Source organism: Polistes dominula, unplaced genomic scaffold, assembly GCF_049000335.1.
Source record: "Polistes dominula isolate Pdom_NZ unplaced genomic scaffold, Pdom_raw_medaka contig_11, whole genome shotgun sequence".
NCBI classification, from domain to species: domain Eukaryota; kingdom Metazoa; phylum Arthropoda; class Insecta; order Hymenoptera; family Vespidae; genus Polistes; species Polistes dominula.
In genome coordinates, this window is record NW_028301154.1 from 2,088,357 (window position 1) to 2,101,905 (window position 13,549).

Genomic DNA, 13,549 nt, shown 5'->3' on the forward strand with positions numbered 1-13,549 from the left:
CTAAAACAAATTATCTTTTTAGATTTTTATTATTACAAATTTATGAATCAACAAAAAATTAATTTTATTAACGTGTGCTCTAATCTTTTTTTCTTTTTCTTTTCTTTATTCTTCCCCTTTTTCTTTCCATTTTTCTTCTTCTTCTTCTTCTTCTTTTTCTTTTTCTTCATCTTGTGAATTAGCGGCGGCACTGTTGATTCTTTAGGAATATATATATATATATAAAATATGTTTAAAATAAATATAAATGTAAGAGGAGAACTGTGTGTTGTGACTCGCGTAATATAAATTATTAGCATAAATTCGATTTTTGTAACATCGCTAACTGCCATACTTGCTATTACACAATGATTACTTATTAGTAAATAATCAAGCCTCTAGTTATAGCACAAAATATTGACAAATATTGAATACATCATGTGTATTTAATATTACAAAGAGATTTACAATGTATTTTAACACGTTACGTGCCAAGAAGCCCCTTTTTATATCTGACTAGTCACTCAGGCCATTTTATTTTGCTTTAACAAAATCCAACAATCACATTACCATGTAATTATTAATTATTGTAAATATATAACAATTAAACAAACTTATTTACTACTTTGTTCTATACTCCATTTTGTATATTTTAATAGGAATACTTTTTTTTTACACAATTCAATTTATTATAAACATATATTTTCAATGCATAAAATGGTAAGTGTACCACCGATGGTACACGTGGCCTGAAGAACAAGTTTAACGTGTACCACCGGTGGGATACACGTGACACGAAACGTGTTAAATATTAAATACACATGTGTATTGAATATTTTTTTTTTTCAATATTTTTCTGCTACTAGGGAATGTGTTACATACACTTTTGCATAAGTGTGTGTACAAAATTACGTTTAGATTATTACGATAATACTTTTAACAAATTTATTTATTTATTTATTTATTATTATTATTATTATTGATCTAATTTAAAAATCATTTAAAAATTGAGTAGCTTGAAAAGGAAAAGAAATACAAGTATAATACCATTCTTGTGTTTTTAATTTGATGAGATAAAAGTACAGAATTACTTGTACCCCCCTCCTTCCCCCCCCTGTTTCCTTTTCAATCATTCAAATGTAATAAAAATAAATTAAATAAAAAGAGAGCAAAAGAGAGAGCAAGAGAGAGAGAGAGAGAGAGAGAGAGAGAGAGAGAGAGCGAGTAAAACAAGCACACAAAATAAATACAATTAAAAATGAACAAGAACAACAACAACAACAACAACGACAACAAAATCAAAAATCAAATCAAATATACAAACGCAATTGTGAAATAAAGATAAATTGCATAGAATGGCAGTGAACGCGTTAATAATAATATTACATATTTATTAACATCGTTTTAATATTCCTAAAACAAGGGTGGGAAAGGAGGGGTAAGGGGGTAAGGGGGTAAGGGAGGAGGAGGAGGAGGAAGGGGTTGTGTCTTTGGTTCTGTAGCAATGTGCTACCACAAAATTTGAATAAATTAAAGCACTGCATCATCATCATCATCATCATCATCATCATTATCCACGTATAAATAGATGAAAAGCTACAAATAATGTTGGGCAAGTTAAACGACACGCCTAGAATTAATAATCTCAATGAATGAATTTCAAGAGAACTTTGTTTTTTTTTTCTTTCAAAAGTTCATCTTCTCCTCCTTACATTTGTACATGTCGCGGATGAGCTTCAATCATCATCATCATCATCATCTTCATCATAATTATCATTATCATAATCTCGTCATTGTCATTATCGTTATCTTCATAATTATCATCATCATCATCATCATCATCATCATCATCATCATTATTATTATTATTATTATTTTTATTTAATGTAAAAGCAATTCTCTCTCTCTCTCTCTCTCTCTCTCTCTCTCTCTCTCTCTCAGCGATATAAATGCACGATAGGCAAACACAGTGAGGAGAAATGAGAAATTGTTGAAAATCGTATTTATCATTTCTAATTAACATTTTATTACGTTAACGTTCTCTTTTTTTTTTTTTTTGTTGTAAGCAAAAACTCGAAGCAATTCCAAAAAACAATGTTGTTGTTGTTTGTTTGTTTGTCTTTTTTTTTAATCGTAGTTTATTATTATAATTATGCATCATCATCATCATCAATCATCATTGTGTGCTCTTTTCTCATAAATCCTTATTATTATGAATTCTAAAAGTTATCAATTATTTTTCTTTTCTTTTTTATTATTATTCTGTTTTTTTTTTTTTTTTTTTTTTTTTTTTTTAATCTTTACATTATATTATTATTTTATTTTTATTTTTCATTTATTAGGTTTTGTATTTTTCCTTTTTATTTTTGTAATTCTTATACTTGTCATTTCATTTCTTATGAATGAGATGCTTAAATGTTAAGTTGAGAAAATAATTCTTATTCTTTTTCTTCTTCTTTTTCTTTCATATTTATTCTTTTCTTTATTTATTTATTTTTTTTTTTTTTTTGTGGGGTTTGGTTATCAACAAGCAAAAAGAGTGTGTGTGTGGGTGTGTGTGTCGTTACACAAGCCGTTTCGTTGATATTAATGCACACCACCAACACTTTTGGTTATTTTCAAATGAAATATATGCTAGAAGATAATAATAATAATAATAATAATAATAATAATAATAATAATAATAATAATAATAATAAAAATAGATAAAAGTGCAAACATTTTTTTATTATCATTTTTTTATTTTCATATTATTATATTTAGAAGAAAACTCATTCTGTATTTTTTTCTTTTTCTATTTTTACAAAAGAAGTTGTTTGAATGAAATATATATATATATATATATATATATATATATAATTATTGTGAAATTGTAAAATGTAAGCTATTGCACCCTACGCACACGCAAAAGAGACAAACGTCCGTCCATTTTGAAAAACACAACACAATCATTTTCTCTTTTTCTTCTTTTCTTTTTGTATTTTGTATTTTTGTTTTTGTATTTTTGTTTTTTTATTTTTTTCTCTCTTTAATTATATATTTTATTTTAAATGCGTGTTCTAATATATTTTTCTTTTAAATCTGTTTTGTATATACCTTTGGCAGTAATTATTATCTGAAAAGATAGCGTGCATCGATCTCAACGCAACAACTTCTAGATTTTTCAACTTGTGTGTATTATTTTTTGTTTATTTGTTTGTTTGTTTGTTTAATTCGCATAAATATTTTTCTTTTTATTATTATTATTATTATTATTATTATTATTCTCTTAAATTATGTTTGTTTGTTTTATGAATCAATGGTTCCAGCAGCAGAGGATATTCTAATAATAATAATAATCAGCACCCCGATTTTTTTCTTTCTTTTTTGTTTTCTTTTGTTCGTTTGTATGTTCCTTTTATTGATTGATTTATTTTTTTAAAATACGTGCTTTCTCGTTCAAAACGCGAAATTGAAATTTATTAATCAATACAATCAATGCAAAAAAGAAAATATTATCAATTTGTTAACTTCGGTGAACTCTATCATAATTAATATTATTATTAATATTACTATTATTATTATTATTATTATTATAATTATTATAATTATTATTATTATAATTCCTTCTTTTTTTTCCTTTTTATTTATTTATTTAATTTAATTCTTTCTTCTTCTAATTATTGTATTCTGTCGTTTACGTTGCCGAGCATAATTTATCTGCGTCCCCTTAAGGACAAATTTTCTTTTCTTCTTCGTGAGAATTTGAGACCGTCAAGTTTAGAAAGCACAAAATTTATTTATTTATTTTATTTTATTTTATTTTATTAATTATTCTGGGATTGAGATGTTTTTAACTATGCCTTGAAGAATTTTTCCTACGTTTAATTGTTTTTAATATTACTTTTTCTATCTTCCATTCATTTTTCATTGATGTTGTTCTTTTTGAGAAATTTTGATTTCAACATTTGAAATCTTTTTCATTTTCACTTTAATCGAAATCTTTCAACTTACGTTGCTTCTTTGTTCTTTTCATTTTCCTTATTGTAATAATATTAAAAGATATTTTTGTTGTTGTTGTTGTTGTTGTTGTGGGAACAAAAGTGAACACTTTTTTTTCCTGTTATTTTTTTAAATCTTTTTTTCTTGAAACGCGTCGGTCGGCGGCCCTGCTGCTCTGCGTATTAAACGAAAGTCAGTCGTCGTAAAACACACTATTTTCAATTTCACGTGATTAAACGAGGACTGTGTAAACCTTCGACCTGAGTATCTATTTGAGGATGATGTTGGGTATCGGGTGGTCCCCAATCGTGCAAATTTCCACTGTTAGCTAATCGGTGAGTGAGTCGATGTGCTATTGAAAAACCTCCGCTACCTTCCAATTGTGTTAAGACTATGATAACTTGTCTGTAAAAACAAATAACAATTGAAATATAATAATTCATTTAATTATTTCGCCTTGGCAAGAAAGTAATTTCAATTTTCTAATGTGCAAATAAAACTCAATTGTTTCTAAAATCTAACAGTTGTAAACAAAATTATACGGAATTTGTTTCTGTAGCAATCTAAAAAGTGTCAACTATCAAACCTCAAAAGAACCAAATTCTAACATTAACAAAAGAATAATGAAACAAACATAACTTTATCAATTGGTGCAAGCCGAAATTATTTCCTTGCCAACCTAATATATATATATATATATATAATCATTATGAAATATAATTGACCTGTGAAGTGGGGGAACACTATCGGCAGTTCTGAGCTGTCCTCTTGTGGACACAACGTTGTAGCTTTCATGGCAGTCACATTTTACATGTATCCATTTATTAACATGACGATTTTCCACCATTACCACCAAACCAGCCCATCCTTTAGTTAAATAATATGCTGTCATACCTTCTCTTCCCTAAAAAAAGAAAAAAAGACAACTTTGATTAATTCATATTTGTATGCAGAAAAAACATTTCATGATAACTCAGTTAAGAGATTTAAAAATAAAAAACAAACCCTAAATTTATACATTACCTCGTGTCGCTGTCCTTTTGCTAACGTTAAACTTATAATAGCATCGGCTAAAACGAACGCAGGAGGAGAAATTTGTTCAACTAAAAGTCTTTTAGAGCTATGTATTGCAAGAACATATTCCGGATAACTTGACGTGTCCTCCATACCGGTATGCCAATGATTAAATGCCAAACATACGACTATGTACAAATCTCTTTCTAACATTTTGTGACATCCAACGAATCCTCGTACCTGCCGTTTGCTATGCTCAACCAATCTCCCCACCTCTGGTGCTGCTGGTGATCGTGTACGAAATACAACCACACATAGATCTAACTGAGAACGTTGAGATTTTTCGGAATTCCTATATGGTATGATATCAAACAAAATAAACAAGAAAGAAACAATTCTTAAGAATACATTTTGTATACTCAATTCTTTTTATACTCGATACACACATACGCATACAGAGAGACAACAAGGTTCAAAATAATCATTTGTATTCCTACCTTTGACCTTCTTGAAATAATGTGAACTCAGTCTCGGTTGGTTCTAATACCGTTAACAATACACATGATAAATGCCTCAGAGATGACAACGGTGGGAGGGTACCACGTAATCTAACTTCACTCCAACCAACTCTCGTCTTGCATATATCAATACAATCGAAATATTTTAATACATCGTCAAAGGAAATCCAAAATACACCGTCAGAAGCACCATGAGGCATTAACATTTCTCGTAATTGCGGTGTCCATATTGGACTATCGTCAGACCAATCTCCTTTCCAACTGTAATGACCCCAAGGATTTCGTAGTCTCAACAAACGTATTCCCTAAAGAAAATGATTCCATTTCAGTTGAATTATTTAATCAAATATGATTACAATATTAATTTGTAACTAACCTGAACGTCACGTACATCAAGAACAGAATACGCATGCCTGGAATAACAATTGAAATATTTAAAATAATATATTTATGTTTTTTGATTAGGAAATGAAGTTTAAAGTATCTAACCTAGGTCTTAAACCTCTTCGTTGATACTCTTCTTCGTCGACCTTCATATTTCCACCTCCACAACTAGCACCCATCAAAAACATAGCTTGTCTCGAGGACAAAAGTTGTGCCCAAATTAAATCCTTATCAAGTTCATCTTCGCTTGGTAACGCCGAAGGTTGCAAGGGTACACTTTCGCATGGTGCACCGGTTAACGTAGCTAAACCTTCTATAGCTCTACCAGATACCAATGCTTCATAACAGCCATGAATTTTAGCAACAGCCTTTTCTATCAACGGTACCCACAATTGTTTTCTTTTTGCTTGGGAATAAACTAAGTGGCCTCTTTTATCACACGGCAAGAGATCATCGACCAATACTGTTGTCCATTTTCCATCCTTACATAATCTAACTTGATAAGCTCCTTCAGGACACGTTTCTCTCATGACGAGAACTCTTCTAACAAGTTCGTCGCTTTCCGCTAATACGGCTAATGCCGAAAGCAACCAACAATTTCCTAATACTCCTTGCGAAATATCCGATGGCAAGGGTGTTCTAAAAACAGCCCATGGCAGTTTAGAATCTACGCTCGAATCAACATTTATTTGATGAGGTCTTCTCCATTGAACTACGTGATTATCTTTCGTATCCGCGGGATTATAGTACAAAGATTTTGGAGCTGGTGGAAATGAATCGTCAACGAAAGGCTCGTTCGTCTAAACAAAATATTGAAGTATTAAATAGAAACTTGATAATTTGTTTAGGATTTTTGAACTTGATTCAAATGAATAAAGGTTCAATATTTACCTCTTTACAATAACGTACTATACGTTCCCATTTTTCTAATGCTTCTCTTTCCTCCAATTGTCTTAAATTTTCCATCACCACACTTTCCTGACGTTGCATTGTAAGAGTACTAGTGCCAGGCTCGATAATTCTAAGTCTATCACCTGATGCTTCGGATAAGGTCTTCGAATTTTGGCACATTTCGCAAGTTCTGTTTGTACTCTTATTTTCATAAGTACACAACTTACATTGCCACTGTAAAAGTTAGAAAAATCAAAATCACATAACATTATCAGAGAAAGAAAAGAGCATAGAAAATATAAAACATTACTCTCCCAAAAACAAAAGAAAGTTCTTACTTGAGTATGACTTGGATCTTTGGATCTTGAATGTCTCTTGTCAGCTATCGAGGAACCGTTTCTTCGTACGGAATTTCTATACCTTGGAGTAACAACTTTTGAATTAGCAAGTTGACAAAGTCTTGGACTTGGACTTCTTTGTCCTTGAATTCTATTGTCCTTGGGCACTTCTAAAAAGTCTGCTAACGTCTTACAAGCATTACAAGTTTGTGCTGACAGCGGATTTCTTAATGTACAAGAGGGGCATACCCAACTCTCCCCTTTCCTTAACGTAGCGTCTTCTAAGTGCATGATGCTTTTAAGTTTGGAGCCGCCGCATGCTTCGCATGTGGTACGCGAAGCGGCATTAAGTAATGTACACTTCTTACAAGTCCAGGCCGGAGAAGGAGGATCCAATTGATCGTCCAAATCAGACTCTGCAGTAGCTAAGGTAGCCGACTTTGGTGGTGGGATATATCTGACACTGTCTCGTGACACTATTATGGGAGACTGCACTCGCATAGGACAACTAGCTCCATCCTTCGTCACGGTTATTAAACTAGGTTGCGTGAGAGAAGGTGGTGATCTAGGGGAACCACAAATATCGCAAGCCACAGACCACAGGGGATTGTAGGCATAAGAACACTTTTGACACGTCCACATACGTTTTAAAGGACTCACACTGGCTACATCACTAACAGGACTGGTAGCTTCGCTATGTGCCTTGGTGGCTAGTAAACCTAATTTGCTGCTTTGCTTCTTTGGCAATGGTGGTGGAACGTCAGGCTCGCTGATACCTATATAAGAATACTTTGGTTTTGAAGTGAAACCAATGGAATGTGGAGGTACCGCTGGTGGTTCTTCGTCATTAAGACTCCTACGATTAATGGTCTTCCTCTGAGTAACATTTGTAATAGAATTAACATCAGAGAAAGATCGTCTATAAGATAGTGGACCTGCCGAAGAGAGTGCACGCGTCTCCCAAGCAGGAACACTTATAACAACACCACTGCACGGTGCTGGGCTTCTAGGTGCTTCACACGCCTCGCATTGCTCCAATCCAGATGCATTATCGAGAGTACAATTATCGCAACTCCACAAGGCATCATCTTGTGCTTCTGACACTACTAAGCTGGTGGGTCTTTGAATAACAAGATCGGAGAGCTTTTGCACAACTGAGCCATTAGACAAAGAACGACTCACTTTGGATTTAACTCTTTCGTACATAGAAGGACTGTGACGTTTTGGAGAACGTTGAGAAGTTTCTGCATTATCTGAATAGGGAAGCGACGTTGGATCCATCGTTTCGAGTGTAGGTAATGTCCACTCCTCGCGTACGTTTCTTCCTCTTTCACTGCGACTGATACTTGTCAATTGTGCCATACCTAAATAGATTCAAATTATTAACATCATTCAATCATATAAATTACAATCATCATTTAAATATTAATTACCTTTGTTATAAACTCTCTTTGCATTAGCAGGAGCATACGTTATACTATAGCCAGCGTTCAAATTTTTACTCAAATTTCCAAATACTGCATTTTTCAACAATTCTACTTTAGGTTCTTGTTTGATTTTACACTGATTCAGTTTTTTGCCCTTCCTTGCCCTTCCAATGTGTCTTTCGTCGAGCTGGGCTATAGAAAAACTAGCATCACAGGCCGCACAAACCAATGTGGAGCTACAACTATTATCCAACAAACAACGAATGCAGGTCCACCGTGTCACTAAGGAAGGTACAGAAGTGGATCGTTTAAGTGGCTCTTTGTCGGATATATTCCCACTCCATGAACCATAATGTGATCTCTTCTTAAGAGCATTGGATACAGACGAATTCTTACGAATGCTACAAAATAAATAGAAACAAAAGATGTCTATTAAACATTAACAAATAATAGTTAGAATTGTCTTTGAAGAAATCTTTGGAAAGAGGTATAGATAAGAAAAAAATATAAAATAAATAATCTACAATACGCCAACGGTTTGTTCGAAATAAAATTGACAATAATACATTCGTGTGTGCCAAGGTAAAACAATAAAGGAACAAGAAGTTGTCATAGGTACAATGAATATCGGTTATTCCTATGACAACAAAGATGTAAATATAGAATTCAAAAACAATAATACCATGAAAGAATATGTGTGCATCCTAAATATAATTTCATTGCCAAGATCATAACAAGATTTGTTGATCATAGTTCTCTTCTATAAGATATAAACAAGGTACTGCGTGCAATGTTTTCATAGCAGGGAAGAATCTTCCATCGATAAACAGATGGAACCAGACATCGAGTTGGCAAGAACGAAGAGAAAAAAATATATAAAAAAGAAAAAAAAAAAAAAATAAATAAAAAACAAATAGGGTAAAATGGTGAGGGAACGAGATCTCCTCACCGTTGAAAAAAGCCTACTGCAAGGGAATCGTTGGGCTCGCGGACGATGGTGGTATCCTCGTGATCAGTTGTTGTTGGATGATTCTCAGCAATGGTGGTGATGGTGGTGGTTGTGGTGGTGGTGGTGATGGTAGTGGTGGTAGCAGTGTTAGTGGTACAGAGTCTGTGAAAGTTGAGTCTCGGTGGTGGAGTAGGTGGTAAGGATTCCGAGGACGACGGCGACGACGACGATGACGACGACGACGACGAGGAAGAGGATGAGGACGACGGCGAGGAGGAGGACGATGATGAAGAAGAAGAAGAAGCAGCATTAGCAATAGCAATAGCTTCCTCTTCGGCGGGTTGAATTCCCCCTTTTTCCTCCTGGTCCTCCAGTGGCACCGGTTCCTCCTGGGCCCGTTCTTCTTCCTCTTCTTCCCCTTCTCCTTCTTCTTCTTCCTCGAGGTCTTTCTTCCCCTCCTTACGACGTAACTGTCTCATCCGGCGCGGAGGAGGTTCCCCGCGCTCGGAATTCAACTCCTCTCCTCCGGTGCTGAGTCGTCTGTTAGCCCTTTCGTCATCGCTCCTGATTCGTGCCAGGCCGCACCTGGCGCATCGGGCGCTCTCCGTTGGATTTATCAGAGCGCACTCCGAGCAATGCCATTGCAACACCGATGCGATCGAGCCCATTCTCCACGCGTAGTCATGGCTCCTTCGGTCACAGGATCACCGACTCTCTTGGCAGTCACGATTCCCCCCTTGCTTCCCTCACTCTATATATCTATCTACCTTTTCTTCCACCCCTTATATCTAACCCTCTCTCTCTCTCTCTCTTTCTCTCTCTTACACACGTACACACACTATTTCCCCTCTTGCTCGCTCTTCCTTTCTTTCTCGTTTTCTATAGAAAACTCCCGTTCGAAAGGAACACCACTACCGGTGCCAAAAAAACACCCCTTTATCTAGCCCAGAAAAAACCTGTATATATCCAGGATCAGCAATACCCAGAGACGAGGAACAACCGAGCGAACATCGCCCTCGGCCACGGCGGTAGTCCGCCGTTCTTTGTCATATGTTTCTCGCCCGCCATCTTGTTCTTCCCCTCTTTCTCTCTAGATCTCATCCACTTTTCTCTCTCTCTCTCTCTCTCTCTTACGCGCGCACAGAAATCACAACACACGCGTCTCTTCCTTTTCTTTCTTTCCTTTTCTTTTCTTCCTTTTACTTTTCTATCCTTTTCTTTTTTGGTTCCACTCAACTCACTCTCTTTCCCTCTCTCTGTTTCCCTCGAAATACTTCATTTTCGTTTTCGTCGTTTTCCTTCCCATTTTTCTTACTACTTTTCTCTCTCTCTTTTTCTTCTTCTTCTTATTATTATTATTATTATTAATAATTACGTTCTTTTTATTCACTGTTCGATGAACGTCAAATGACAATCCGTGCAATTGTGTTCTTATCCTTTATTATACACACTCTTCGAGGAACCACGCAAAATGACAACGACGCTCGACGCGTCTCCTTGCTGCAACACACACATATATATATATATATATATACACACACACACTCTACATTTGCACTTGCACATACAGTCACATTTATTATTACATGTATGTTAGGCACAGGGCAACATGCACTTTGTTTATGATGCTTCGTCGACGAGCGCCACAGAGACTAGGATAGATCAATCGTTTGGAAAGGTGATAGGCAGAAGGAGAAAGAGAGAGAGAGACAGACAGAAACAGATGCATACATGTAGTACTTCTACATACATACATACATATGTTTTATATGTATGTATATATATAACTAAATACTCCTGTAGAGTCTATATCTTCGGTTTGGTTCCCTCTGTGTTGATCGTTCCGTTCCTACGGATTTGCAACACTTGCAACTCAGGGATGTATCATTAATGGCCCACGTTTAAATGTCATCTTAAAAATGTCCATGTTTACTTATGATTTTTTTATAAATTTCATAAATTTAAGAATATATTAAAATTTTGTACACTTTTTACCTATAAACAGTTTTTGTTTTACATATATTGCATTACACGATATTGCACATAACCTTAATTTCAAGTAATTATAAAATTTATAAACATTGGATTAGATATTGATTTTAATCTTTATTTTATATACACTTGATAGGAAAAAGATAGTAAAGTTAATGAAATGCTAGAAAAACTGTATGAATTTACTATTACTATTATGTTTAATATGTTAAATGATTAAGAAAAAAAAATGTCGTTCACATTTTTATCATTCTTTTACTATGATACGCTACTGCATACATTGAATGGTAATAGTGGCGACATCTAGTGATAAAAGGTTAAAATGAAGTTTTTTTCTGAAATATTGTCGATACGCAACACTTGTCATCAAGTCCCTGTGGCGCAGAGGATAGCGCGTTGGACTTCTAATCCAAAGGTCGTGGGTTCGATCCCCACCAGGGATGAATTTCTTTTTGCTCTTGTTTTTTTTTTTTTAAATTTCTATTTATTTTACTTATGATACAACAACGATTTATTTATTTATTTTTTTCTTACATTTACAAAATTTATTATTTATGTTAAATAAAAAGAAAAGAAAAAAAATACATAAATCAAATAGAATAAATGAAAATTCATATTTAACGTATTAAATGTTTATTCTTGTTATTAGACGTTGAGATAATATTTTCATTTTCATTTTCATTTTCATTTTCATGTATATTATTATTTTTTTTTTCACACTATTGAAGTAAATTATACGAATGATTGAGAGACTATCTCGTTGTTGGTCTTTGGACGACAGCCAGTGTGTGAGATTTGCTTGCCCAGACAGTTAGACGCCTCTTATACGATTTCACTTTGTAATCGTTATAATGAATACGTAGTTGTAAAATGTAAATAATATTCTCTTCTAGTTATTTTCCTCATCTATTATAATCTCTACTTATCTAGTTTACTCTCATTCTAATTTATTCTAATTTTTATTTTTTTTTTATTTTTTTTTATTATATTTATTCTATATGATCTAACGACAAACACGCGATCAAGATCTAATTATCATGAAATGATTTATCATAAATTTAAGAATAATCGATGATTATTGAAATGATAAAAAAAGCTTTTTATTTTTTTATTTTTTTTATTTTTTCCTGTCTGTTATCTTACGAATAAATTTATTGTTCATTTTTTGTTGTTGTTTTACTCGTAGGTGAAATTATGAATGATATCGAATTAAAAAAAAGAAAAGAAAAAAACCAATTACATGAAAATGAAACGGATGATGTTATATATCTGTTTTTTGTTTTGTTTTGTTTTGTTATTTTTAATTTTTTTTGTTCGTTAGCCTTCGAGAGATAGAAAAACGTCATCTAAACATTGGCACGAGTCAGTCTAATTGTAAAACACGAATGAGGAGAGATACGATCTAAGATTAAACAAGCGGAAACACAACTGTATTTTCAATCGAGTTACGCAAACGATTTTATAAGGCAACCTGTCTGTATCATACTAATGTGTTAGTTATTTCCAAGTAACTTAAATTAGAGTTATGAGATCTTTAATGAAGCATAGTATATGTCTATGCTTCTTTTCATTTATGAAGGTCTCTTCATATTCTTCTTCTTCTTCTTCTTGTTCGGCTTGTTTAGTTCATTTGAATCAATCATTTTCTATCTTTTCTTACTTCTGTTAGATTTCATATTTAGTTTGTATAAAAAATAATAATAAGAATATGTTATTTTGATATATATATATATATATATATATATATATATATTTGAGAAGTAATTTTTAATGTAATCAATTAATTTGATTTAAATTTAAATAAATATCATTTCTAATTTGTAATGTGGAAATAAAGTCTATTTGAAAAATAACTTTTTAAATATATTACAAATACTAAGTAGTATATATATATATATATATATATATATATATATATAGTTAGTAATTGTAATATATTTAAATATATATATATATAGTTAGTAATTGTAATATATTTAAATATATATATATATATATATATATATATATATATATATATATATATATATATTTTTATTAAATATAATTAATTTAAATAATATATTTAAAAATATA

At 32.6% G+C, this 13,549-nt stretch overlaps 1 protein-coding gene and 1 non-coding gene across 3 annotated transcripts; one reads left to right on the forward strand and one right to left on the reverse strand.

Moving 5' to 3' along the window:
* Nucleotides 1-1,647: 1,647 nt before the first annotated feature.
* On the reverse strand, nucleotides 1,648-11,202 carry LOC107073080 (calpain-D). 2 transcript variants are annotated; one of them, XM_015333521.2, is made up of 10 exons: nucleotides 9,482-11,202; nucleotides 8,539-8,933; nucleotides 7,106-8,469; nucleotides 6,768-7,001; nucleotides 5,982-6,676; nucleotides 5,869-5,905; nucleotides 5,472-5,797; nucleotides 4,984-5,326; nucleotides 4,686-4,864; nucleotides 1,648-4,365 (listed from the first exon to the last, which is right to left on the reverse strand). In XM_015333521.2, exons 1-10 carry the CDS (start codon nucleotides 10,147-10,149, stop codon nucleotides 4,185-4,187), a joined length of 4,422 nt encoding a protein of 1,473 aa, XP_015189007.1. In that variant the 5' UTR covers nucleotides 10,150-11,202; the 3' UTR covers nucleotides 1,648-4,184. The 2 variants fall into 2 exon arrangements, with proteins under 2 accessions (XP_015189007.1, XP_089034845.1); XM_089178719.1 differs by having other exon boundaries at nucleotides 9,499-9,929.
* A 641-nt stretch (nucleotides 11,203-11,843) lies between these two features.
* TRNAR-UCU (transfer RNA arginine (anticodon UCU)) lies at nucleotides 11,844-11,916 on the forward strand. Its single transcript has one exon. It is a non-coding gene; the product is annotated as a tRNA-Arg (tRNA).
* The last annotated feature ends 1,633 nt before the right edge of the window (nucleotides 11,917-13,549 follow it).

Coding starts and splice junctions, on each gene's coding strand:
- LOC107073080 (XM_015333521.2), bottom strand. CDS start 10,149: ATGGGCTCGATCGCATCGGTGTTGCAATGGCATTGCTCGGAGTGCGCT. Junction 5,327..5,471: donor TTATTTCAAGAAGGTCAAAG/GTAGGAATACAA, acceptor CATACCATATAG/GAATTCCGAAAAATCTCAAC. Junction 4,865..4,983: donor CAAAAGGACAGCGACACGAG/GTAATGTATAAA, acceptor TTCTTTTTTTAG/GGAAGAGAAGGTATGACAGC.